General features: G+C 44.0%; 1 protein-coding gene and 1 pseudogene across 2 annotated transcripts; both read left to right on the top strand.

Annotated features, from left to right (window-relative positions):
- Positions 1-5,481: 5,481 nt before the first annotated feature.
- Positions 5,482-6,205, top strand: LOC103741006 (annotated as a pseudogene). The gene has a single exon (XR_003850894.1). The product of XR_003850894.1 is annotated as a nucleoporin NUP35 pseudogene (transcript).
- Positions 6,206-20,935: 14,730 nt separating this feature from the next.
- Dmrt2 (doublesex and mab-3 related transcription factor 2) lies at positions 20,936-27,119 on the top strand. Its single transcript, XM_008841694.2, has 4 exons — positions 20,936-21,028; positions 21,725-22,285; positions 23,785-23,887; positions 25,808-27,119. The coding sequence occupies exons 2-4, from the start codon at positions 21,761-21,763 to the stop codon at positions 26,863-26,865; spliced, it is 1,686 nt and encodes a 561-aa protein (XP_008839916.1). The 5' UTR covers positions 20,936-21,028; positions 21,725-21,760; the 3' UTR covers positions 26,866-27,119.
- The last annotated feature ends 691 nt before the right edge of the window (positions 27,120-27,810 follow it).

Raw genomic sequence — 27,810 nt, 5'->3', positions numbered from 1 at the left:
GGGAGGCCGGATTTTGGCGCTCTCAGGCAGTCTACTGAGTTCTGAGCCACTACACCAGGCAGACGCCAGGCTAGGAACTCTCAGGCTGTCTGCTAAGGTCTCAGCCCTACCCCACTGAAGGGCAGAGAGGTCTACCCCTGGGGCCATGGGTGGGGTCTCATGTAATCCCAGGTAGTGGGTTGGGTATGCTGAGATTTGGGAACGCTTTGGGGAAGATCACCACCATCTGGAGGCTGGATCCAGGTGCTCTCTGGTGGTCTGCTGAGGTCTCAGCCCCTACACCAGGCAAAGGTCAGATCTCACAGTGGGGATTTGTATAGGAGATCAAGAAGAGTCCTTCTAGAATCCTACTTTCATTACAGCCTTGGGACTTTGTGGTTGGTATTTATTGAGAGGTAATATCTCTGTCCTGTTGGAATTGATGCTAAGAAGCCTCTGTGAAGTCATAGTGAAACCTTTGGGGTGACATAGATCGAAGTGTGGGGATCTGGACCAGCTGTGTTATCATCACTGGGACTTTGTAAGAGCTGCAGAATGTGTTAGAAACATAGTTTCCCAACCCCATTCCAACTCTTTGTGTCTGAGACTCTGGGGGATTGACCCAGAGAGCTGTTTTAGCCTGTTGTCTGGATGATCTGGATACACTGAGGTTTGAGTATTATTGTTTCATGATATGCCTAATAAATTTTTTGATCCTCACAGCATCACTATTTAAAATATTGTAACTTGGGGCTGGAGAGATGGCTCAGTGATTAAGAGTACTGGTTACTCTTGCAGAGTACTTGGGTTGGTTCTCTGCACTCATATAGCAGCCAATACCCATTTTATAGTTCCAGGGGATCTGATGCCCTCTTCTGGCCTCCTTGGGCATTGCATGCATGAGGTGCACTTACATACATGCATGCAAAACACTCATACACATAAAATAAAAATAAGTTAAAAATTAAAATACTGTAAGCTTTATATAGCTATGACCGACACTTAAGATTGTACGTAAAATGTATATACACACATTGCCAACCAAGTTAACTCACCCATCACCTCACAGTCACTCTTGCACCAACCTTTTGGTGGCACATGCTTCAGACTTACTTCCCAACAGCCTCTTAAGTATGCAGCACAGTGCCAGTTCCTGGTAACCATGCTTCTCATCAGAGCTCTGGAGTGTGTTCATCTTGGGTTGAGAATTTATGCTCTTTGGTCAGCAGCATCCTGCTTCCCATCCCTCACCCCCAGCCCCTGATAACCTCCCTTCTACTCTCTGTGAGTAGATCTAGTTTCTAAAAGTTTCAGCTCCCCCACCCTCTTTCTTTTTAGTGCTAGGAATTGAATCTAGTGCCTCATATATGCCAGGTAAGCACTCTACCACTAAGTACAGCCCCAGTCCCTAAATCTTAATTTTGTAGGTGAAGAGAAAAGAGAATATATTCAAGGTTCTGTGCTAACAAAGTTGGAATTAGAACCCAGAGATATGCTATCCTAGGGACCAATGTCAGAGGGAAGAGGAGGAAGACACATCTCACTGATAAAGAAGGGTAACTTTTGTTTCTGTTCGTCTAACTTGGATTTGGGTTCTGGTTCTGTGCCTATAGATTTGTGAAGGCCAGTGGTAGGCATCTCCTCTTCCCAAACCCTGTTCAGTGATATCAGGTTAGGAGGTGGAAATTCACCATGGCAGGAACATTCATACCAGGAACTGGTGAACACTGTGGATCAGAGCTCTGTCCCTGCCCCTGAGTCATTGTTAAGTTTTCCAGTGCACTGATGCATTAATGAGTGTGTGTATGTTGCTATATACATGATATAGTCTTAGTAGATATCATATACAAATTACACTGTTAATTTAAAGCCAGCATCATTAACTTGTTAATATTTTAGCCACACCCTCATCTTCTCAGGTCTATGCAATTGCTCTGGCAACATTAAAACTCCAGAACCTTAGAATCAGAATGGAGTTTGGCTTATCTTCTCAAGGGCCCCTTGAATTAATTAAAAAAATTAATAATTTTAACAATTTATTTAACCATTTTAATACAAAACAGGTCAGCAATGATCACCTGCCTCTGGGAAGTTCCTAATTTCAGAGTCCCCTGTGGTTCCCTCTCAGCCTGTTAGCTTGGTGGTGCAGGGTAGGTACAGCTGGTGCAGGAGAGACAGCAGCTGCTGGGAAACTGGGTGCTAAAGAGGGCAGAACGGGAGTTGGCTTCTCTGTGGCCTGATGGGTGTGGGAGCCGGTTACAGAGCTCCTTGCTTCTGGCTCAGAGCAATGGATTGAAATGTCAACACAGAGCCTTCTCTGAACTTCTGTCTCAGAGGGATTCACATAGGAACAACTGAGGATTTGAGATTTCAGGGTTCCCAGGCCAGGGGCCTGGGTTTTCTGTAGTTTCCCGCCAGCCTCTAATTCCATCTCTGTCTTGGATGACAGGTTACACTGTTCACGAGCAGGGATGGGGTGTCCCTCTCCCCAGATGGTATCAGGAATGAATTAGCATGTTTCCCTCCTGTAAGTGATCCTCTTTTTGAATAAACATCCCCTGGGTTTCTGTGATGTGTAACTAATGGAGTGCTAAACTCTCAGGGCTGGTTTAAGACTCAGAGCGCACACGTGTTGCCAATCCATCATGCTCCTAATACTAATTAACATAGCAGGGACACAGTAAAGCCACAGATCCTACACACATTACCCAGCTCCAGTTTCGCTCTCATAACAATCTTGCTATTGACCCAGTGAGAGCACACGTTGGGAAAAGGAGGTCCAGCCTTTCTCCCTGGCTTGATTTGATTTGCCAAGTAAAAATGAGCTGCTGTGCACCACCAACAGGGTGCCTCCTGCCTGCTTGGTGTCTGGGCTCTGGGATGGTGCTGAGTTCTCAGGGCAGTGGCTGGGTGAGGGCCCTGGGAGCCTGACTCCCCAGCTGTGCTGGGTGGGAGCCCAATGTTTCTCTGACCCGGTGCACTACTGGTCCCATTGAGATTTCAGAACTTGTCTGGTTCCCAGCTTTTAAGCCTACCGGGAAAGATTTCTGCCCTAATGAGAACTCACCACTACACTGCAACAAACATCTATCCCATATTCCAAATTCAGCCAAACAACAACACATTTAATTGGAATGTTCTTTATATAGGAATTAATATTTGCATTTGTCAAACTTTGCTCAATGGTACGCTAAGTACCAGTCCTTTTCAATGTATATAACTTCTTCCCTAATAAAGACATTTGAAATGTCTTCTGCAGCTACCTGTCTGAATGAGCCAGGAGTTTCCGAGTATCTCTCTATCAGAATAAGATATAGCAATAGTTGCTGAGGCTAATGTAACACTCATAATCCTGTGTGTCAAATCTTGAGGCCGTTTTTCTCTAATGATGTTATTCTCATTAGTGTAAATGATTATGACTGGGAACATACATTATTATCAAAACTAGGAAGTTTTAATACTGAAACCCATCCAGGGTAGAGAATGATGCTCTTGAAAGAGTTGTTAAAGAAATATTAAAATTTCTTGCTTCAGGGGTCTCTTGTGGAGGGATGATCTGAGGGACACTTGAGAAAGTATTCTAGTCTGGTGTTGAAATGTTCAGCAAACAGAGTCTGCTTAAGTTAGTGTCTGACCCAGCTTCACTTTCCTAAATCAGTGTCATGATTTAGGGACCAATATGCTGGCTAGGGTTGGACAGAGGGAGACAGGGAAGCTGAGCAACTCAGGACTCTCCCTTCTGTTTTGATCAGAGTGATTCAGAATTTAACTGCTTCATGTTGGGGATTTCTGTGTAGAAAAGGTTCTTGAGTTAAATATGTTCAAATCAATTGAGTAAATGGTTTCTAATGCCCCCTGTCCAGCTCTCAATTTATGAGTCTAATGCTCTATAGCTTCATTAGATGTTTGTGTGAATACATGTTACCATATGAGATGTTCATTATCTTTGCAGAATCACAGATCTTTCCATTGAAGTATGCCTAGTGCGTAATATAGGAAAAAAACATAGCTATACATAATGTAAGATAGCATAATATTTTAAAAATCACCTACTGGTTGTATGAAACAAATAATAAGGCTGAAGGTATAGCACAGGGGAAGAGATTTTGCCTCTGATGTGCAAGATCCTGCATTCAACCCCTAATATCAGAAAGAAAGAAAAAGAAAGAAAAAGAGCCAGGTAGGGAACAGACAGAAAAAGGATTATGTGTCATCCAGTATATTATAGTATTTAAAAATTAGACATGACTAATAGTTCCATAAAAGTAGGAGAAAAATAGTTTTAAGAGTAGAGAAAGATAGCCCGAGTATGGTTGGTTCGTGTCTTCCCTTACCTAAATATTTTTAAAGATCAGGATTTTGGTAGATGATGGCTTTTTTCACATATTCTCGAAGGATTTGCTATTTAATGGTTCTTCAGTTAGGTAGTTCAGAAGGATATATAAACCAATTAAAGATGTGCCTTGGGAACAAAGATTAAAAAATGATGTCACACTTCCAGATTCAAAAAACATCAGAGACCAGAAGCCCATCATGGAGGCAGTAGCCAGCAGTTAAACTAACAGCCCGTTAGATTTAGAATAACAATGTCAGTACATTGACAACTTGATGATTAGCTAATTGTTGATGACCTTGATTCAGCTGCAGGATTGCACTAAAATAGTTTCATTAAGTCTGACACACTTGATAAATCATACAACTTTATCCTTCCTGTTAATTATTAGCATTGTTTAGGTAAGTTAATAATAAAGACCAGACTCTCTATTGAGAGCTCAGTCTGAAAGATACTGTGGTTGTATAGAGAACAGGTGGGTTTTACCTATTCAGTGTTTCTGGTAACTTAATTTCTTTTCTAGTCAGGCAGGATGCTTTCTCTAGCACACGTGTCTCCTCGAGTCTCTGGTGTTACTGTATCTGTACAGCCAGGCACACATGCTTGTTAGTCCTTTTGTCTTCCTGTCCAGCCTCAGAATCCTCCTCACAGTGCAGCTCCACTGGCAGCCACACTGTCAAGCTGAGCTGGTACTGGAGCCAAAACCCACTTGCTATCCTGCTACTGACCACCACTGTTTTCTGACTGAAGGATCCAATGGGCCAGTGGACCCCTTTGTTGTAATGGCAATACTTACTACTCAGTTTTTGCTTACTAAAGTTCTTAATGGATGCACCTTTAATATATTCAGGATTCTAGAAGTTCATCCAATAGATGCAATTTTTAAAAAATACATATTTTATTTATTATTTTTATTTTATGTGTATGAGTATATTGCCTGCATGTGTGTGAGTGCACCCATGTCATGCAATGCTGCGGAGGTCAGGAAAGAGCTTCGGATTCCCTTGGAACTGGAGTTAAGGAACAGTTCATAGCCACCATGTGAGTCTGGGAATTGAACCCGGGTCCTCTGCAAGAGCAGTCAGTGCTCTTAACTGCTGAGCCATCTCTCCAGCCCAATTCAATGTTTTATGATTCTAAAATTTAAAAGGATGGAAAAAATACACCTGTTAGGAGTATATTTGATGACATTTCTAGCCCCGGACTTGGATCAACACCTTTAACTTCAAGAAGACGAAGATTTCAGTAATGCAGAGTCCTCTTGTTGGAGTTACAACTCCTGTAACCGGGCAAAGTATGTTTAGTCTGGCAAATATTGGTCAAGCACAAAAGATGACACTATGTCTTGCCCAGCTGGATCCTTTTTATACTCAAGGAGATTCTCTGTTTTCAGAAGATCACCTTGATGACACTTGGGTGACTGTGTTTGGGTTTCCACAAGCATCTGCTTCTTATATATTACTACAATTTGTACAGTATGGAAATATCTTAAAGCACATGATGTCTAGCACAGGCAATTGGATGCATATTCGTTATCAATCTAAATTGCAAGGCTGGAAAACCTTAAGCAAAGATGGGAGAATATTTGGAGAATCCATCATGATCGATGTCAAGCCATGTATAGATAAACCTTTACACCACCAATGAAGACCTTAGGCACACCACAACCTGGAAGTACTCCTAGGATTTCTACCATGAGGCCTCTTGCTACCACATACAAAGCTTCTACTAATGACTACCAGGTTATTTCTGACAGACAAATGCCAAAAAAGGCCAAAGTCTCATGTCAAGAATGATGGAGTACATGTTTGGCTGGTAGTGTAATAAGAGCTTAGAACTCTGCTACCAAGGAAGACCTTGCTACACTAAACTGGAGTTAGTGGAGTGCTGCCAGTTTCCTTTGGTTAGTTGTAGAAGCACTTGTGGCAGTGTTGGATAGCTAACTCAGATACTTCTTTTCACAAACCTTCTGTTTAAGGATGTAGCCCCATTTGTAGCTCGCACTTTAAAAGATGCCTGAGATACATTTGAAGAAAAGATCCCTCCGGGTGGCATTTGTGCTTTCTGTGATAGTGTATGCTTAGTACAGTAAACTCAGCAATGATTGCAGTAAATTAAATAATAGAGTTTGAGGTGAGTCTCATTAGCCTTCAGAAGAAGGTAGGTGAATTTCATGGAGAGCTACAACTACTTTCACCAAGACACAGTAATTATAATTAGCTATTCGAATTATAGCCTTTAAATTTAGATAGTATTTAATACATTGATTATCTTTGCATATATCCTGTCATGGATTGTCATCTTTCATGTTGTAAAACCCAATCGTTCTTTTTAAAAACTGCCTGCTACTAAAGTTTCTTAATAATAAACTTGTCAATTTATATGTATTGAAAAAAAAGGATGGGAAAAATCATTGCATAGCTACTTATGTAGTGAGACTTTCAGTGATTAAGTCAGAGCTGGACAAGTTTCCTGGATACCACAACTAATCGGTTCTGGAGCAGTGGCTTAATGATTTCTAATTGCTGATGAACATTAAATTTGGTTTCCCAACTTTAATTTAATTTCAGATCTGCTGATTCCAAGCTTGTAGGAGCTGGTCTGAGTATATTTGGAGGGAAAGGGAGACAAATATTTCAAGGCTAATTTCTACATGTAGCAGAAATGAGAAAGTCTACTAGGGCATGAGGAGGGTGTAGGCATGGTATTTAGTTCGTTGGATATCAAGGAAGTGAGCAGAATGTCTATAATACTAGGTTGCTACAGCCTGGACATAGAGGAGCTCTCGGTACATGTGATGGTTTGAATGAGATTGCCCCCCATAGGCTCCAAGTATTTGGATATTTTGTCTCCAATTGGTGGAGTTGTTTTGGGAGATCTTAAGAGGCATGGCCTTGCTGGTGGAATCAAGTCACTGAGGGCCAGCTTTGAGAACTCTTAAACATTGCCAAATTTTCAGTTACTCTTTGCTTCCTGTGCCTGCCTTAAGATGCGATTGCTTGGCTTTCTTCTCTAGCCACCTTTGCCATCATTATGGACTCTTACTCCTGGAACTGTAGGCTTACCCAAACTCTTCCTTCTAGAAGTTGCCTTGGTTACAGTGTTTTATTACAGCAACAGAAAAGTAATGAACACAGTACTCTTGTTCTCATGTCTCCATTCAACTTAAATTCCATGATAGGATTTCTAGAAATAAGTTGGTGGCAATTAACTTGCCACCAACTATGTAGTGGTACTTGTCAGCAGTCTATGTCGGGACTTACAAATGGCAGTGATGCTAAGGGGAATGCTAACATGATCATATTGCCTATTTTCTGTGCGAGTCATCTGCTTGTAAAACAAAAGCTCTGTAACAAAGTCCACCTGCATCAACTGTGTGACTTGGGTAAGTTTCTTAACTGCACCCCCATAAGTCTATTCCTTCATCTACAAAATGACAATGCTTGACTCAGAGCATTGTTTTTTGTTTTTAATTATTACTTATTTTTATTTTATGTGTCTGAGTGTTTTGCCTGCATGTAAGTATACCACATGCATGTAGTGCCCACAGAGTCCAGAAGGGGCTGTTGCATTCTTTGGAACTGGAGTTACAGACATTGTTAGCTGCCATGTGGGGACTGAGAACTGAACCCAGATCCTCTGCAAGATCAGCCAGTTTTCTTAATTACTGAGCCATCTTTTGAGTCCCAGGACATTGTTTTTTTTTTTTTTTTTTCCTTTTTCAGTGCTAGGATTGAACACATACAAGGCATTATTTCAATAAATGAATGACTAATCTGATCATGTATCTGGCCTAGCAAAATGCGCTGTACAACATATAGTAATATTTAAATTGTACACAAAATAGCTTGAATCATGATTAGATCTTAGACACTGGAGTTCATGCTGAGTGACATAGCTGTTTGAATCTTTGCATTTCTGTTTATGTGAAAAGCGAATGACATTATGCTGATTCTGCTTCACCCCCTAAAGGTTCTATGTGCTTTAGAGTTAAGTTCCAGTCTCTATAATGACCCCTTTGGCCCTAAACCCAAACACTCTTTCTCACTGTGTCTCCTTCCTTCCTTCCCTCCTTCGGATTCACTTCTCTTTCTCTGCTCATGCGAGCATTATTTCTTTCTCAGGGTCTTTGTACTTGCCATTTAAATGGTTGGAATTCTCTTGCATCAAATATCAACTCCTGCTTTAAGTCTCTGCTCAACTATCCCTTTCTCCTCAGTGAACCAACTCTATATAGCTCCCATAACCAGACTTTCCTTTTCTTTCTTACCTATGGTTTTCGCCATGGCATATACTCTATTTGCATATTTTGTACCTTCTTATTTATCTGTTTATTGTCCGTCTGCAAGATCATTGGCTTTTGTTGGTGTTATTCACTGTTGTGTTTTGGATCTTAGCACTAGGCTCAACTGATAAATGCTTAATAGACTAATGTGGGTTGGTCAGCGTATGAAAGATTTCATTTCCCATTTAAATGAAAATGAAATGATATGTTGACTAAATCAGGAGATATTCATTGACTGCATTATTTTCTTCAAGGTATTGTTCTAGGTGCTACTGGGAACATGAAGGGCTTTCAGATATGGTCCTGACCCTTAATAAACTTACAGCCTAGATTTGGAAAAGCAGCTTACCAAAATTATAATAAAAGACATAAAAATAACTGAACATACAAGATGGTAGATTATAAAAAGACAGATATTAAGATAAACCAGAGGTCAAAGGAGGATGGAGTTTCTTGGAAGGGTAGGCAGAGAAGGTTTGGTACAAAAGGGAGGTTCTGAGCAAATCTTGAGAGGTGGCAAATAGTTATTAAAAGAGAACTAGTGTGTGACAACAGGGTGACACAAGACCTGTAGAGGTGTTCGTTTCAATGACAATTGAATTTTTGGAAAAGCAAACAACACTTCACTGGATACAAAGAAGGAGGTTCTCCCAGTTTTTCCACTCTGTAGTAGATGTGACACAGAAAGTGAGATGGGCATTCACAGACAACGCCTGCTCCAGCCCTTATGACTCACGGAGGTGCTTTCACAGATGGACTGACTGCTGGAGTGTGTGTATAGCTTTTCTCTCCATTCTGGTTTCTCTGCAAGTAGCTGCCTCACATTTCAACATGACTCTGTAGAACCTTGGTAGGGCTGACTTGGATTGAGATTAATTACTGCTTGGTTGGATGAGACACCAAAAGAAGGCAGGACTGGAACTGGAGTCCCTGAGGGTAGATATCAAATAACACAGAAGCAGAAAGCAAGCGGCATTGCATGCAATATCCCCTGCTTGTCACTCTGGAGTAACTCCTCCACGCGATGAATTGGTCTCTTGCTTCATTTGTTAGAATATTCTCATAACTGAAGAATTAAAAATAGTCTATTTTGGCTACCTTCACCAAAAGGTTCATTTATACCATATCAGTTCATTTAGTTTTAGATGGTTGAAGAAACATACCATAGAAATAAAAGCTAATTGCAGGGCTGATTATGTAGCTAAGTATTTGCCTAGTATACGCAAGGCCCTGGGTTTGATCCCCAGCACTGGGGGGCAGGGGTGGGGGGAAGCCAACTATACTTAAAAAAAGATTTTAAATTCTATTTTTATTTGCACCAAGTATGAAAATTTTAATGACTAAACCTCCATTTCTTAAAAATGTGCAGACAAAAGCAAAGGTGAGCGTGGTCTCATTATAATGAACATTTCTCAAAATTTCTAGATTAAATTCCACATTAAGAATTACTACTGTCTACAAAATGGCACCTATGCACAGTATGAAATTTCAGTGAATAGTCCAAGTTTCTGCATTTTTCAGTAGTAGGGATTGAACCCAGGGCCTTTCATAAGCTAGACAAGCACTCGTGGAATTGAACTCTCCCCACCCAGGTTTCTAGATTCTTATTTTATATTTCTCTACAATATAGAATCAGAGCTGCTTTTCCCTGATCTTTTTTAAAAAAATAGAGTAACTGTTTAAAAGAAACAACAGCAAAAAGCAAAACAAAACAAACAAAAAACCCAGCAGCAAACCCAACAATAACTGTTCCTGCAGCTGTGACAATAAGATTATAGTTGTTTATCTGAGCTATCAAATACACATGCTCCTGTAAAATGAGTGCTCATTATATTTCTGGACTCATAGAGAAACAGAGGTAAAAAAATCATCCTAAACATTTAATAAGTGCTGTAGAATCTGTAATCTAAAATGATTTATAAGCCACGCTTGTCTTTATTAAGTATATGGTGACTTCCTTCCAAAGGACTCAAGAGTCTTGCTCTCTGTAGAGTAAATTCACAAATACTTTTCCTTTTCAGTTTTTAATGATCAACAAACATACACATCTAGGTTTGAAAGTCAGTGTGTGTTAACTCTCTCAAATAACTAAGAATTAGTTTTCTCAAACTTTCTTTGGAAAAAAAGGACATTCAGTCAAGCTGAGTTTATGCATGAAAAATTTCCTCCCAGAAGGATAATATTTTTGGAAAGGAGTGCAAACAGGAGCTTTGAATGGAAGTGTGTGTGACTGTAAAGGGAGGGCAGAAAGACTATAATTGACAGGTCCCTTCTGTGAGTCATTACAGTAACATTAAGCTATGCCCAATGAGGTGCTTCCTTTACTTGAGTTGTGGTTTGAAAAACATTTGAAATTCAGGAACTGTGAGTCTGTGGCCAGAAAGGAAAAATTAAAACAAGTGCTATGTGAGGAAGTTCACTGACTTTTAAAATATCTTATCTTCAGTCAGGATCAGACAGAAGACTCTTGAAGGACAAATGTTTTAAAATACCAACAATCTGTGGGGACAAGTAAAAATTGAGAAAAAAAGAGGAAAATATTGTAATGAAGCACTGCATCTGGTTGACATTTAAAGAAAGCTGCCAGAGTACAAACTAATTTCAGGACAACAAATCTAGTGATATATTTTTAAAAGAGTGCAGAAAACATTCTTTTTTTGGCTGAACAAATCTTAACACCACATGTGAGGGAACCATCAATATTTATTACATTAAGATTTGCCAAACAACAGAGAGCATCTGGGAATACTATAGAGGATTCAGTAACTGGAGAGTTGATTACGTGCTTTTACGTGTTGGACTACACTCTGAGGCCAGATCTGGTTCTTTTGGAACAGATAAGTCAAGTCCAGTGACTCTGTAATGCTTAAGTGGATGAAAGTTAAGTGTACAGATGTCTGCATGCATTGTGCAGACTGGGATTGAGAAAAACTAACAAAGGAAAAAAAAAGCAACAAGACCCATTAAAACCCTGTTTATTAAACGCTGGAAGGTTGTCTGTTGATATGAATGTGATGGGATTTGAAGAGGTCTTAAGCTGGCTCACAAGTTGTTTTTACTCCCAGGTAAGGGTCAACAGGTTCAGAGTTCTAGAGGTAGGGCTGAGATATATCTGTTGAAGGATCTGATCTTATAACAAAGCAATCTTAAACTGTCTGAAGGAGTCATGACTGTGTTTTGGAGAAACTCTCCCAAGTTGGTTAGAAAATCAAGTAGCATACAACTCACTTTATAGACTAAAATGTAGTATCACCATTTCACTTTGGTCACCTGGCATCAAGCTAGGTGCTCAATTAATGAGCATTTTGTCCAAATGATTTATCACATGGTTGTGAAGTCTAGAAAGTATCAGAGCCTAAGCCCCAGAAATTCCATTCAGTTAGCATAACTAAATCTTACAAACTCAGTGAATGGACAGAAATGCAGTGAGTTTCTCTAGCATGTTGAGCCAAACAGGCGAAGTAACCCATGACATTTGGCTAATGGATGTATAGGTATTAAATGCGCATGTGGGTCATCACAAGTATTCTATTACATTATTTTAGTGGATCTTATGCAATTTGACTTACTTCTCTGTAGTGTTAAAACTAGCTGCAGGGCATGAGAATGGAAACTGACTGACCCTTCCTGCAAAATAACACAGCATTTCTTAGGAAAAGAATGCCACATTCCTTTTGTTCCACAGAGTGAGAATGCTATTTTCTTCATGCCTACAGGGACAAGATCTCTCTAAACATTTGAAAGCCTTGCTCCCTGCTGGCCACAGAAAGGTAAGACTCTACATTTTTATTTGATTGACAGAGAACAGAATGACAACTTCAGTTGAGAGACAGCATTGCCTGAACATTAATAAAACAGGACCCATTTCCATCCGTGATTCTTCACAGACTCTGTTGTCTTTGACTTTACCTGTTACCCAGGACACGATGTTCCTGACTTGAAAGAAAAAAAGAATTAGGCAAGGGAGACCTGGAATCTATTAGTAACCTCACAATGCTTTCTGCTTTAAAAAAAATGAAATTACTTTGCTTTTGCTATTATGAACTTGGGGAACCATTGATCCATTGATACGATCAAGGGAAAAAAGTAATTTCATTTTACAAATGAAGAAACTGAAACTTAGGGTGTGGGTTGCACAGAACTTTTCAGGTTCTCCAGAAATTATTTGGGGTCTTCTGGAGCGAGCGAGCGAGCGAGCGAGCGAGAGAGAGAGAGAGAGAGAGAGAGAGCCCCAGTGGGTCTACACAGCTCCCCAGGATTGTTTGGGGTGTTAGTCTTGAATCATTTCCTACCACTGAAGTTTAATCTTCCTCACTGGCTACAGAGTGAAATTCTGAAAACTGTTACCCACCCAGTGACCTTTATCTTCTCAAGACATTTTTGTGGGCATCTGCACGGAGAGCTTTACAGAGCTGAGGCAGGAGCCGGGGTGCAATGGGAAAAGACTGAGGAATGAGGTCAAGGATAGGGTAGGGGCGGTTCTGAGAATTTGTGCTCAGTTAGCTTTCGGTGGAAGGAAGACCAGGAGGTAGGGTGGGGCTATGCAGAAACAGCTGGGACAACGTTTGTTTCCCCCAGGGCCGCTTCAGCTGACCCCTACTGGGAAAGCTCCCTAGAGGGGGATGGTCAGAGTTAGATAGGACTCTTGCTGCTTGCCCTGAGCTCTGTCGGAGCACCTGGAATCTGCTGCTTTAAGTGCGAAATTGAGCTGCTAAGATGCAGTGACACCAGTTTTGGGATCAGACACCGAATCTGACAAAATGTGCGCCCACAATGGTTGTGATTTCTTCTTCCCCATTTTTCTTCTTGGTAAAGCCACCTTAAGGGTCAGTTTTTGGAGTGCTCTCCCCCATTCTCCCAAGTAGACGCTTCAAGGCAGCAAGGAGCGCCCCCCCCCAAAGCTGACAAGCCCGGACATCTTTCTTTTCTTCGCTGATGGCACTCCACCAGAAGCAGGTAAGAGAAGGTGAAGCTTGTTAAGCGGTTTCCAAGCACACGCCCGGCTTCTGCCCACAGCGCCCCCGCGCGGTCTCCTTGCGCAGTGCAGGCTCTCTGGTTTTAGGGGAACAGGACCCCAGAGCTGCCCTGTTTCTGTTTGGCCATGCAATCTGCTAGGGACTGCTAGACACTGGAGTGGAATCAAAGCATTCTTGTGGAGCCCAAAGCTCCAGAGGTTGCGGTTTTGTTAGCCTGCCTTCACCTAGTCAATAAATTTTCTACGAAAGAAAGAGCAGGGGTGGAGGGCTCAGGGGCTCTAGGTGGCCTGAAGAAGTGGTTTTCTGCACCTGCGCTCCTGCCTGCCGAGTTAAATCAGCATGAAGCAAGTGACATCTTCTAGCCTGCCCCTTTCCAGCGGTTCATCTCCTGTGGAACACCCGCCTACTCTCTGGGGTCAACTCTTTCAAAGTGAAGGTTTCCTACCCCTTAAAGTTTATGCAGAACGTCTTGTCATAAAGTCGAGCTCCAGCTGGCGTCCACCCCTCCCTTCCCTTCTCATTCCTCCCTACAATCCTCAGGGGAAAACAGGCAAGCCTTTCCCGCTTTCCCACCCCACCCAGAAACAGTCAAAATATAGGAAAAGTCTTCCGAGGCGATTAGATTTTGTTCAACCCCTTCATTATGCAGAAACCTAACCAGGGTGAAGGTGAGGAAAAAGGACTTCAGGGCAAGAACCACTTCAGTTGACAAAATCAGGAACAGAACAGAAGAATCCCTAGGAAGCTAGTCTTCTTTTCCCTTCCTTTCTCCCTCCCTCCCTCCCTACCTCCCTTTTCTTCTTTTTCCTCTTCTCCCTTTCTCCCTCCCTCTCTGTCCTCTCTCCCTCCCTTCTTTTGTTACTTATTTGATGGACAGATTGTAAATGTCTGTTTTTGCCAGTTGGCTTGGAGACACAGGATCACCCATCACTCAGATGTTACTTGTTAGCTAAAGACAGAGCCAAGTAGAGTTTGATCCCCTCTTCTTAAACACACTCTCTCAGCCCCACCCCATTCTCTTAGAGGTCCAGAGCATCCTCTCCATCTTCTAGGCTAGAGGAATTGAGCACCAAATAAGGAAGAAGGCCCTCCTCTCAGTAAGAGTACTATTCAGAGAGAATTCCTGGGTCTAAAAGTAAAGAAAATATTTTAGTCCTCCTCAGAACCAAACTCAGACCCAGAGTGAACATCACACAGGACAGGGCTAAAGTGATCTATGTAGTTGTCCTATTAATCCCCCTGACCACCACTTAACATCCAGCCAGAAAAGGCCTAATCTAGAAGCCACAGGATCATTGTGATTTGTGGGAACCTTTTGGTCACTGGAATGAATCCCATTGGGTCTAAACCCTGGAGAACCACTTCTTTGTGAGCTTTGCTCTGTGGGGTCACCCTTTTCCTAGTTGATAAATTTGTTTTTCATGATTTAAAAAATATTTTATTTATTATTTTTAGTGTATGAATATATTGCCTGCACCTATATCAGTGCACCCATGTCTTGCAATGCCCATGGAAGTCAGAAGAAGGTGTTGGATTCCCTTGGACAGTTATTAGCTGCCACGTGGGTGCTGGGAATCAAACCCAGGTCTTCTCTAAGAACAGTCAGTGCTCTTAACCACTGAGCCATCTCTCCAGCCCCTTTCATGATTTTTGATGACATAGGATCAATAGCAGAACCATGGAGGAAAAATGCCATAAAATCAAAATCAATGCCAAAGGTTGATTCTGGTTTTCTCCTTTCTCTTTTGCTCTTCTTAGACTCTCTTCACTCTCTTGATCTTGTTAACCTGAGCACATAGGTCATCACACTGGAGTTAACATTTTGGTACAGCTTTTATGTTTGAGAGAGAAACTGGAAATCATTGAATCTAATTCTTTCATTCTACATTTAGGGAACTCAAGGGGCAGATTGGTGGAAAGATTTGCCCAGCGCGTAATATACAAGGAAGAGGTTTTATTTTCATCCCAGCACCTGCCTACGAACACTTTGCTTCCCTTGTTTCTCCTGATTCTCTCTGCTTTGCTTGTTAGAATGTTGGGAAAACATGAAGAGTGACATAAGATGTAACTGTGGGTAAAATCTGCCCCCAGAACTGTCATGCTCCAATATGAGCGTAACATTCTCAAGAGTAAGTGCTTGGGCAGTCCTGAGCATCTGCCCCAGGGAGGGGGTTGCAAGAAGGCTCTTGTGCTATGTCTGTCTCCCGACATGGCACATCCAATCTCATAGCTACCTTCCATTGCAAGGTCACCTCCACTGGGGTGGAAACTAGGTCCCAATACCTCCCGGAGGACTATTTGGATTGAGTACTGAGAAGACAAGAAAGCCTGCAGTTGCCCCATCTTCTGGCTGCTGTTTGGTCCCCAAGTGAATTCAGCCAGTTTCCCCTTGCGTGGAGGCTGGAACTCGCCTGGGATTGGGGCAGGCCGGCTGGCAGATGGATCCGGAAGATATGCGGGCAGGATTGCAGCACAGTTTGTGTATAAGATTCTGTAACCCACTGCAAAGGGCATGTGTCACAAAACTCTATGAAGGCACTGAGGTGGAAGAGAAATAATTGTGGCCTTTTTGGTCCTGTGCTGCCAGCCACTAAGTAGCTCTGGGTCCCGTCCCCTCCCCTCAGCACGCCCATCTTTAACTCTGTTGAGTCTCAGTTTCCCTTTCCACTTGTAAATGCAGGTCTGTGGACAAAGCAATCTGTCCCTTTCTGTGGCTCTGATTTAAACCCTGCTTCCCACATAGAAGCAATGAGATCCCAGCTGCTCTGAACATTTGCTTTTAAGGCAGGTGGAGCAGAGAAAGGGAGAATTGCTAACAGCCTGGGGGAGAACAGCTATCTCCTGAAAGCTCCCCTCCCTGGCCCTCACCCTGTTGATTGTGACAGGTTGTATATCTGATTACGAAAAGTAAATTGGGAAATCATATTTTCGAAGTCCCATCTGGGATTATTTATTTTGCTGTGTCCACAGCAGGTCAAAGTCATGAGGGTATGAGACCCTATAATGCTGAGTGGTTTTCTTCTAAGAGGGTCATTCAAAGTGATTTCTAGAGAAATCAGACCCACAGTAAGACACTGCAAAGCCCTCAAGCCAAGGTGCCGCAAAGTGTTGAGCACTGTCAGTCAAAACCTTGCCAGCAGAGGTTGATTAAGCCAGTGGTGGAGGGAAAGGTTCCCATGGCTCTCTCTTCACTTCAAGGCCAAAGAGGCTGAAAAGTTGGCCAGAGCACCTCAAAATTTTCTCTACTGCCCAGTTCATTGAAATAAAAAGATGACAAAAATAATCCTCAAGTACCCAATGCTCAGCATGGGTGGGTCACCAGCTGCAGAGTTTCCTCCTTTGACGTTAACTCCACTTTGCAGTTGAGGAAAGTGGGGTTCAGAGGAAGGCTGAGTCCTCTTCCTATCTCAAGGGAGTGCTGGATCCCTCACTCCAATCACCTTATTTGACTCCAAGGTCCCCAAGATCCCTTCCTTCATCTTGGCTTGCTCCTTAGAGCCAGGGCCCCAGGAGGGCCCTGAGGCAGCACGGCAGGGGCAGAGAAGCTAAAGCCCCTTAGTCGTGAAGCCTGGAACCCAAGTCCCCGTGTGGGTTAAGGATAGAAGCTCAGGAGCAGAATATGTACAGGATATCGGACAAATGAAAGGGAAGTAACTTGAAACAAACTTACCTTATTTTAAATTTAAATTTATTTCATTTGTGGACAAGAGTTTGGAGAGAGAAAGCAAGCCCACGGACAGAAACATCACACTACACACTTTCCTCCCCACCCCCTTTTTGTTCTAGTTTTCCTAGCTAGACTCAGCTGGTGGCAGCGAGCAGGCCAGGGGCCGGAAGGGTAGGTGAGAGGAGATTTGGGGTGAAGGGAGGGAGAAGCAAGAGAGGATTTTTCACTTTTGCCAGACGGTCAACAGGGAGAGAAACTAGCTCCATTCGCCAAGTAGCTCCGCTGACTCAACAGAGGCCGGCTGCTGCTGGGTAAGAGAGGCTCCGAATTTTGGTGTCGGTTTACGAGCCAAAAGAACTTGTTTCCTTACCTAACAGACCCCAGTCAAGGAGGCTTTCTAAAGAGAGGGGCGCTAGCAGAAGTGCGAAGAGGTCTGACAAGTGCTGCCTGAGCCCCGCCTCTCCAGCCCCTAGGAGCTCCTGCAGGGTGAGGGCTTCAAAGGTTACTCTTCCCATTCCGAAGATGAGGCACGCGAGGTGCAGAAAAATAATTGATTAAAGTCAAATAGTCTTAGTGGAAGGTGGAAGAACCAGCCAGAACCCAGGCTCCCACATTGTTTTTTCCCCTGAACAAGTTTGTGTATCTGTGGATTTCTTTGGCAGTTCAATCAAAGGTATGGCTATTTACCCTAGGAGAAAAACACAGGATTTCAGTTTTACTATGGGAATTTCTTGAACTTCCACAAGTTCGTCCCAGGATAAATCCCCATCCGCATCCCTTCCTCCCACCATCTCACTTTCCTGCGATTGGTGGGAAAGTGGTTCTTGGGAGGCCTTCAAGAGCAGATGATGGAGTGCAATTCAGCGGGATCTTGGTTACAGCTGCGGGTCCCCAAGTGCACAGATGGCGGTACTGGGAGGAAAGAACCTGGTGGTGATAGTGGTGGTGGTGGTGGTGGTGGTGGTGGTGGTGGTGATGGTGAGGGACATGTGGAGAGAAGGGTGTCCACAGATAGCAGTGAGTGGTTGTTTTCTGTTGAGGGGTGCTGGAGAAGAAGCCACCTGTATCCTGGGTCCATCCACCTGTAACCTGAAGACCCAGCTCCTCCAGAAAGCTCTGCAGCATTGCCTACCTCCTGGTCCCACAGATGGGGAGGCTGGTCTCTTGGGAACCCAAGGGCCTGGTCCTCTGGGTTTGCTTCATAGCCTTAGTCTCCCCAGCCTCAGTCCCATTTGCGTCTGAGCCTCAGCTGGCTAATTTATTGCACACAAACACTATTTGTTTCCTCTCCCAGTGCTGTTGAAAGCTCTAACTAGTTCAAGGGCTGCAGGGCTCCGTAGTTTACTTTCAGTTTAGGAGATCGCAGCCTACACCCTTTCCCTGCTTCTTTTCAATCTAGTTACTCAAAAGTAGAAAACTTGTTTTTCTTGACTTTGTTAATATTTAAAATGACTTAGTGAAGGGCTAATAATTTCATCTTCTTACTCCAAGGGGGGGTGCACAGCAATAAATAAAAACTCAGCCAGTCAGCAGCACTATCTAGCCCCCCGCGGTGGAAGGGTTATAGTTAGCTTTCAGTGGCAGCACAGGAAACACCCATTTGTAAAGGTACAAATGTGGCTAATAAGGCTGAGATGTTGAAGAGAACACACCAGGATTTGAACAAAAAATCCCATGAAGAATCCTGTTAAAGGGATCTACTGTTAATTCCAGGTACAAAAATCAGAAGGGGGAGAGAGGAATTTAAACACACACACACACACACACACACACACACACACACACACACACTGCAAATGTTTCTAGTTGGGAGCTGGGGACTTGCTACTTTCCTGAGACTTCAGAGTAGAGGCCACCCATTCAGGACCAAGGTGCTTGCTACAGTCCCTGGCTTTCCAGGAGAGCAATGTGTCTCCTCTCTGAGCTTGGTTTGGTTATCGGAAAAAATGGAGACGAAAATATGTTTCTACTGAGGTCAATAACTCAAAAGCTTCGGAGGTGAAAAGATGCGCTTTGATTAGATAAGAAACTGCACAAAATGTAAAACTCACTGGACTTACTAGGTGGTACCAAAGAAGTGAAACTCGGGGATTGGTTTGTGTACCTGTGTCATTGTCCAAGAGGTGCTTGCCACTCTCCTCCAGAGAGCCCAAGATCAGCTGAAAAGTCTACAGGAAACTGCAGGAAGGTATCACCACTTCAGGGCTCTGGGCAGAAGCTATGCCACACCAATGGGCACCCAGTGCGGGGTCACCTAGGAAGAACTTTCTAGCCTCCCTAAGCACTTGACATACCCTGAGGCCAGTTGTCTTTGTTTCCATTGGGAGCATGGTTCACTTCTAAGTTTCTAACCAGCTCGCAGAAGAGGGAAGTTAGAATCAGCTCGGAAACTTCCTTCCTTCAACAAATATTTGTCTGCTATTCTGTGTGTCCAGGAGAACCATGTTCATTTTCCTAATGTGTTTCCTAAAGGAGTCCTCCTCCAGAGACTGGAGTGTCTGAAGGAGAGACCAGAAAAGCATCCATGGAACTTCAAGTTTAGATTAAGAATACAACCTTGACGAGTTCTTTTCGATTTGTGGGAAATTTAATTTTTGTGAAGGATATTTTGAGGGAGAGGGAAGAAATTCCATTTTCTTTATAAACACATCCATGCACGCTAAAAAGCAGTTATTTTCAAAAGCTTTGTAGAAATGCGTGATTAAAGCAAATATTTTTGTATCTAAATTGTAATGGTGTGCATTACTTCCATTTGCTCCAAAATGAACTGTGGTGGTACCTGCTGACAGCAGAAAACTGTCTAGGTGACTTGTAGTTGACTTGGCCACCTGCCTCACAAAGTAGGTGAAAGAACTGTTTTGCACTTCAAAGTTATCCACAAACACCTAAGATTGCTAGTTGTTCGAATTGCAAAATAAAGTTGAATTTACTGTCGCAGAGGAAGTAAAGTTACCCCTGAGCCCCAGCAGAGTGGCCTGGTCTCGCTGCCCAACTTTGGATCAATGATTAAGTTGCCAAAATATCAGAGATGCTGATAATGTAGAGATCAAACGCTAGTTTTTGTGAGCTGGGCCTGGTCGTTTACCTTTTCTTGAGAACAACGCGATTCCCAAGAGTGTCATCCAGCTTCTTTCCTAGTCCCGGCGAAAAATGGCGACCTCTCCCCAGCAGTCTCTGTCATTTTTTCAGGTTTAGCTTCGGGATCCGGAACCTCGCTGCACCGAAGGCCGGCGATGGACTCTGTAGGAGCTGGTCGGGGAGGGACTCATCTACTGCGCTGGGGGGAGGGCGCCCTACCCGGGCGCTTTGGCCAATCAGCGTGCACACCGCTTAACAACCGACCAATCAGAAGGCGCAGAGCTCGGGGCCGGGGTGAATAATACTAGGAAGGGGAGCCGCGACCCGGGATTGCTGCTAGCGAAGCTGCGCCCTAGGCTGCTGCGGGCGCGGGTGGCGAGAGTTCCCTGTCTCAGTCGGGCTGCCAGACCTTTCCTGCTCAGCTCGAACCAGAAGTGGAAAGCGGCTTCAGCGAAGTGAAGCACCCGGGCTGCAGAGTTCCGAGCAGAACTTTGCAGAGTTCGGGATGTGCGGGACTAGGTTGCTGAGGACCTGACTCGCCTCCTTCCTCTGTCCTCCCACCCCCACCATCCAGTGGGCTCCAGCTGCTGTCGGCCCTCGATTTCGAGGCAAGAGGTGGCGACCCGTTTTCGATTTAGCTTGCAGCTGGAAGGCCTGATCTGAAAGCTGGGTATCTTGATTGGGCTGCTAGCCTGGGCCTCAGAGTCTTGGTGAGTGCTGTGATGCGGGCGGTTCTGGAGTTAGGGAGGGCAAGGGGCGGTATCTCTTGTACTTGAACCTTTCTGCTTTACTTAATTGCCCTGCCTTAACCACCTGCGGTCGCCGAGGACTGCAGCTTTAGGACCAGTGTCGCCCACACGGGGGGTACATAGTTGGTTTAGGGGAAAGCCATAATAGCCATAGTTGGTTTAGTGGAAAGGGTAGTGATGCAAAGACCTCCACATAGGTCTGGTGACGGCGTAGGTGAATCAGGGGCATTTGGGAAATGTGGATTGAAAGGTCCCTTGTAACGAAAAGAAAACCAGTTCTTCCACCAATGTTTTTATATGCATTATGGCCATACTAGTTGAGTGTGCAAAAGTCTGACAAGCGGCCTAAGCCGGCGCGGGTGGACAATGTTTTTGTATGTGAGGTCATTAAGTTACATAGAGATTTGTCTGGAAAGGCCAGAGAGGGCTGAAATTAAAGGTCAGGTGCACAGAGCATTTGGAATCAATAAAATAAAACTTGTTGAGTTGTGCATCTCTGGGTCCCGTAGAGATAAAAGTAAGACCCATGTGGATGGATTGGAGAGACGGGTTGAAAACCGGGTAACTCCAGGGTGGAGGGTGAATTTCCAGAAGTTCTGGGCAGGAGGGTTCCTGACCGCCGCGGGCTGGTCTTCCGGCTTCTTTGTGTCTCCCCAGAGTGAGGGCGTCCGAACCTAGCAAGAGCGGAGCGCCATGGCGGATGGGCAGGCATGCTCAGGAGCTGGGGACTGGGAGATTGACGTGGAGAGTTTGGAGCTGGAGGAGGACAGCTGCGGGGTGCTGCCGCGGGCGATGCCGCCTGGACCCAGCCCGCTGCCGGCTGATGGCGACGCAGAGGACGACGAGGATGAGGACGAGGAGGACGAAGATGCGGAGGACGAGGGCGAAGGCGAGGAGGCGGGCGTGTCCCCAGGGGTATCCGGCCGGCTGGAGCAGCCCGCGGGATTGGCACCCAGGCCACCCCCGGCGCCCCAGACGCTACAGGCCGCTGCTGAAGTCCCTGAGCGTGGTGCCACCGCCGGCGGCCCCGAGCCTCGCAAGCTGAGCCGCACCCCCAAGTGCGCGCGCTGCCGCAACCACGGGGTGGTGTCCTGTCTCAAGGGCCACAAGCGATTCTGCCGCTGGCGGGACTGCCAGTGTGCCAACTGCCTGCTGGTGGTGGAGCGCCAGCGGGTCATGGCCGCCCAGGTGGCGCTCCGGAGGCAGCAGGCCACCGAGGTGCGTAAGGATGGGCTGGGGTGCCTCTTGTGGTCTGCGCACCGCATCCGGGCCGGGATAAGTCAGTCCCCATAGCAGCAGGGGGTCAGGCTGTCACCTGCATTGCTTCGTACCCGCGACCTCAGGTCGCCTGGCAGGAGGGATGTGGACATCTGCCCACGCTGGCCTGCGGGGTCCAGAGGGAGGGAAAGCCGCGGGCATCATTGGAGAACTTGCCATAAAAGTCTACTCTTAAAAAAGCAGAGAGCTTGCGACACTAAGGAAAATTTATTAAAAAATACTTCAGAGTTAATTTTGGTGGGGGTTGGGCAGGAGGAGAGTGTTTGCTGGTGTGGAGGGAGAGTCCAGTCACTGCCATTATAATGCTCACAGCGGATAAAGCAGTACACAGCACGCAGTGCTGTCTCTGCGCTACTGTCACCCGCGCTACTGTCGCCGGGCAGAACTTGCTGCCCATTCTACAGAGGAGACAAAAGTGTCAGCGGAGGTAGGAGCAGCCCAGCCTGGGACTACTGTCCTCGAGAGAAGCTCCGTTGCAGCTCTCTGTGGTGAGGAGAGTCAGGGTTTTCTCCTTGAGAGACTCCAGAACCCCGGAGTTTTTATTTCCCTTTGTTCCTGCTCTTGTGGCTCTAGAAAGTGTTCACAGAGCCTCCTCCCAGACCTGAGGCATGGCGGGATTTTGAATTCTTTATTGTTGTTTGTGATGCTGGGGATAGAACTTTTGGCAAGTGCTCTACCACCCTGCTTCCTCCCCAGCTCTAGGGAGAGTTTGATTTGACTTGCTTGGTAGACTGGTGCTGGGAGGTTGGTCACCAAACACACTTAAGTCAGTGACTCCAAAGGAAAACTAGAGAGCCCTGGAGAGCTCGCAGGACCCGGGGAGGTCTTGGTTCTGGGTTCAGTCTTCTCCCTCATGGGGTATGGATTATCCCAGGCCTTGAGCACCGAGGCTTCTCTGCAGGGCACTGGGTTGTATTTGGGGGCGGGCTGGGGGCACGGGTGTGTGTGTGTGCTTATCCTGCTTTGTTGGCCGCCCCTTAGAGTTTTTTTTTGCCTTCATATGAGGCATGTCCTCCAGAAAACAAGCCAGACTCTTTTAAGCTTAAACCAGTACCCCATCCTGTTCACCTCACCTTGGGAAGAAACGGGCCAGTCTTAGTGCCCTCATCACCTACAAGCCCCGGGCACGTTCAGCTCAGTGAGTGGGCCGGGGGAAGCAGCCTTCCCAGTTCTCCTAGGCAGAATTGCTGCTGTCTCCTTGGTTGTGGATCTCATTCACCTCTGGATATCCCCTCACAGGTCTGGAGTGACCACCAAAGAAAGCGGAAGGGGACCTCTGGTTGGTTGCTCTGAGATTAAGGGGCACTCCCATTAATTTGTTTGGAATCATTTTTCATAGGCAGCCGCAAAACAAATATGTTAAGGCTGGAGAGAATTCTGGAGGCTTTGTGGATGCCCCCCCCCCTCTGCTTTCACTGATTGTTTTCTTGTGTTTACAGGACAAGAAGGGGCTTTCCGCAAAACAGAATAATTTCGAGAGGAAAGCAGTGTACCATAGGCAAGTCAGGGCACCGAGTTTGCTGGCTAAAAGCATTTTAGAAGGTAAAATAAAGCCAAATCGTCCTTTAGCTTTTAAAACCCAGCTGAGGGAGTCTCTTTCAGATGCATGGCCTATGTACAACTTAGGAAGAGATAACTTTCATTAGAAAGTCTTCCTCTGGAAAGAGAATTGAGATGTGGAAAATGCATGTCATATACTTGCAGAGGACTCTGCCAACAGTGGTAATTTTATTCTGTTACTAGTTATTTGGGAAGAAAAGTAGCTATGAATTACTCTCACCCCACTTTCTCACAAGGGCTTAATGGGCAGAGTAATCAAGAATCAAGCTAGCCCGAGGGTTCAACCTCAGGTTTCAGTCCTTATCATCTGTTTTCCTTGGTGGATAGCTAGATAATCTTTTTTTCCACACTCCCTTTAACCACTTTTGACAGTTAAGGTTGTAAAGTGTGGGAAGGCTTTAACCTGAAGTTGAATTCTCTCGCTGTTTCCAATTTCTGTAAATCCTAGAAATAGGTTAATTTTTCTTAAAATATTGCTAACTTTATAAAGCATTTGTATTTAGGTATGTGGTTTATTTATTGACCTGCTAAGCTATGTATTAATTATGACTCCTTCTTTACATTTATCTAAACCAAAGTTACGTTTGCTTTAACCACTGCCACTTCATATGGAAAAGAAGGACTTTTCCTTTCCTTAAAATGGACATTTTAGTTCTGCTTTTTTCCTTATATAGCTTCTGAATGTTGCTGGTTTGGGTATTCTTTAATTGTTGTTCCTGTCTGTGCCTTGTACTTCTGACCCGGTTCTCAAGAATTAAAAAACGAATTTGGTTGCGGACTGGGTAAACATTTATAAATTTATAAATTGAAATTTTGCCAAAGCAAGTTGAGATGTTTGAAGGCTCAGTGGAAAAGTAAATTCAAGTAAATACGTTTCTGGCCCACAGCATAGAAATGGAAACATTAATTTTCAAATTTTATTTTATTTGCAAATGAGTATAATGGGTTTGCCACCGTGTAAACAAAAATATCACCAGGAATCCTTCAGATGAATTTGCTAGTGGTGAGTGCTAGGGAGTGATGAAATACTCAAAATATTTTATATAGCCAGGAATTCTATTTATGTTATACTAGTCTTTGTTTTGGATTTTCTCTTTATTCATGAAATGTGCATGACTTAATCTTCTTTCTAATGATCGCTTGTTGGGTTAACCATTTTGGTATTTGGCCAACATGATTGAGCTTGGGAAAGAATGCTTTAAACATGCTATTTTCAGTGCAGCTGGGAATACCTTCCCCCTTCCCCCGCTGTTATTTCTCTTAGCTTTATTGTATTAGTAGTTGAAGGGAGGTCCTGCCTTGATTGTTCCTTGCACTGTATGTTTGACTAGTTAACAGCTCTTTTCAGTTTTCTATGTTTCTCTGTGTCCTCAAGTCTTTTCTTCTTTTTCTCTTAACTAGTCTTCTTTAACTTTCTTTTTCTTTTTTTCCTAGTTCTCCTTGGATTATTCTACAACTGTAACAATGTGTACATAATGAGACATCTTTAGAAAATAAAAGTGACATCAGCTGTAGGTATAGATATCTTTTTTAATAATGAAAAAGATGACATGGGTAATAAAACATTGATTGAAGCAAGGTGGACAGCTTTGTCTCTTAACATCTAGGGATCTGGGGAGAATATTAAAATCTCAGTCAATAAAATACACTTGCTGAAGCAGCAAGCAGACATACCTGTACCAACAAAAACATCAGCAGCAGAAAGCAACAATATGGATATCTTTCCCCCAAAGGAAACTATATTAAATTGAACCTATCTAGACCAATGCTTTCTATATTAAAATATTAGTGACATGGAATTATAACTGGTTATCCTTCTGGTTTGTGATGCTTCTTCTAGATTTCCAGATTTTTCTTGCCAGGATGTTAATCTTTTTCTTTTGTAATATTTGCTTATTTTAGGCTATCGCCCAGTAACAGCGGAAACGTACCTAGGAGGGACCCTTCCTCTACCTCCACCTGTTAGTGACAGGATGAGGAAAAGAAGAGCCTTTGCTGACAAAGAGTTGGAGAATATTATGCTGGAAAGAGAATACAAAGAGAGGGAGCTTCTGGAAACGTCCCAAGCTGCTGCTTTGTTTCTGCCCAACCGCATGGTGCCAGGACCTGAATACAGCCCCTACAAAAGTGCTTACAGCCCCACCCCCGGGGAGCTGCCAAGTAAGGACTTCTGTAATTTTTTACCAGCCTGCCTTGATCTCACTATGCAGTATTCAGGAACTGGGAATATGGAACTGATTTCCTCTAATGTCAGTGTGGCTACAACTTACAGACAATACCCCTTGTCCTCAAGATTTTTAGTTTGGCCCAAGTGCGGGCCCATTAGTGACACCCTCCTCTATCAACAGTGCCTGCTAAATGCCACCACTTCTATTCAAGCCCTGAAGCCTGGAGCCAGCTGGGACTTGAAAGGAACCCGGGTCCAAGATGGGCTTGGTGCAGAACATGACATGATGCCATCCAAATTGGAAGGTTCCCTGGTTTTGCCTCATCTACCTGAGGTCCCAACATCAAGAACTGACCTTCAGGGTCACCAGGTTGTCCCTGAGAGGTCAGCCTTCTCCCCACCCCGACGGAATTTCTCTCCCATTGTTGATATGGACTGCCTGGCAGCTCAAGGGCACGTTTTAACCAAGATCAGCAAAGAAAACACTAGGCACCCTCCACCACTTAAACATAATCCATTCCACTCAGTATTCCATCAAACACTCAGGGACAAATCAGGTCCTGAGTTGAAAACACCATTCGTCAAAGACGCCTTTGAAGAGATCCCAAAGAAACACAGGGAGTATTTGGTCAAAGAGAACCAGAAGTACACATTTACAATAGACAGATGTGCAAAAGACCTTTTCGTAGCTAAACAAGTTGGAACAAAACTCTCGGTGAATGAGCCGCTGTCATTTTCTGTTGAATCTATTCTGAAGAGACCTTCATCTGCCATCACTCATGTCTCTCAGTGAAAGGCTGCTTAAATGGAAAGCTGGATTTTATGCATCTCAGAGAGTTCTTGCTTTTTTATTTGGAAGATGTTTGTGTAAAGAAATTTCTAATGTAAATGACAGTGATTCCTAAAAATTCTATTTCATCTGCATGTATCTTTTCTTACCACATAAGTATATTTAAAGATGAAGCCTGCTTAATATTCAAATTGTAAAGTTCTATGCTTTATATAGCATTTCAAAAAGCAATAAAAATGACAGTCTTCTAAAGACCCAGTGTTTGCTGAAGCAAATAGCCATCTGTCTAAATGAAAATGCTTGTGTCTTTGAAATGTGTTCTTAATTTTTTTATGAGTGTATGTATTTTCAAGACCTCTTAATGGTTCTTGTGAGTCACAGGAGAATGATTATAATGCTTTTGAAAAAATTATAAGTGGTATAGGTCAAATCTAGGGCCTCACACATGCTAGGCAGGTGTGTGTGTGTGTGTGTGTGTGTGTGTGTGTGTGTGTGTGTGTGTGTATACTCTCTCTCTCTCTCACACACACAAATTTAACTTTTCAAGACTGGGGCAAAATAGCTTGAGGATAAAGTTAGGGCTGTTGGCATATTGATGGAACTGTAATTTCATGTGATTTAACCAAGTTTAATTAATTTGAAGGGAAATCAAGTGCAACAATCTCATTTATTTGATGATGCATTTGGTAATGGATTACTTTGAACTCTGTGTGCCAGGCCCTAAGTCTCCTTTCTAGGAAAGGGACATCTCTTTGAACATTTCAGTTGTTCTCAGCATACAATGTTTTAGCTTGCTGGAGACCACAAAGCAGTTCCCCCTGTTAGGTGCAGTGGGTTCAGCCCATGGTGGTGTCAAATCCCCCATGACTCTTGTGTTAGTTCACTGTTCCCAAAGGACTGGTGACAACAGGCGTTTAGATGTAGGCCTGGTCAACTCTTAGCTGGTCC

The sequence above is a fragment of the Nannospalax galili genome, unplaced genomic scaffold (assembly GCF_000622305.1).
Source record: "Nannospalax galili isolate Female #2095 unplaced genomic scaffold, S.galili_v1.0 scaffold241, whole genome shotgun sequence".
Classification (NCBI taxonomy): Eukaryota; Metazoa; Chordata; class Mammalia; order Rodentia; family Spalacidae; genus Nannospalax; species Nannospalax galili.
This window is presented reverse-complemented; position numbering and strand designations above follow the sequence as displayed.

Bases quoted from the DNA above. Each gene is read 5' to 3' on its own strand.
- Dmrt2 (XM_008841694.2), top strand. From the start codon at position 21,761: ATGGCGGATGGGCAGGCATGCTCAGGAGCTGGGGACTGGGAGATTGAC. The intron at 22,286-23,784 runs GTGCGTAAGGAT...TTGTGTTTACAG, and splicing joins GGAGGCAGCAGGCCACCGAG to GACAAGAAGGGGCTTTCCGC. The intron at 23,888-25,807 runs GTAAAATAAAGC...TGCTTATTTTAG, and splicing joins GGCTAAAAGCATTTTAGAAG to GCTATCGCCCAGTAACAGCG.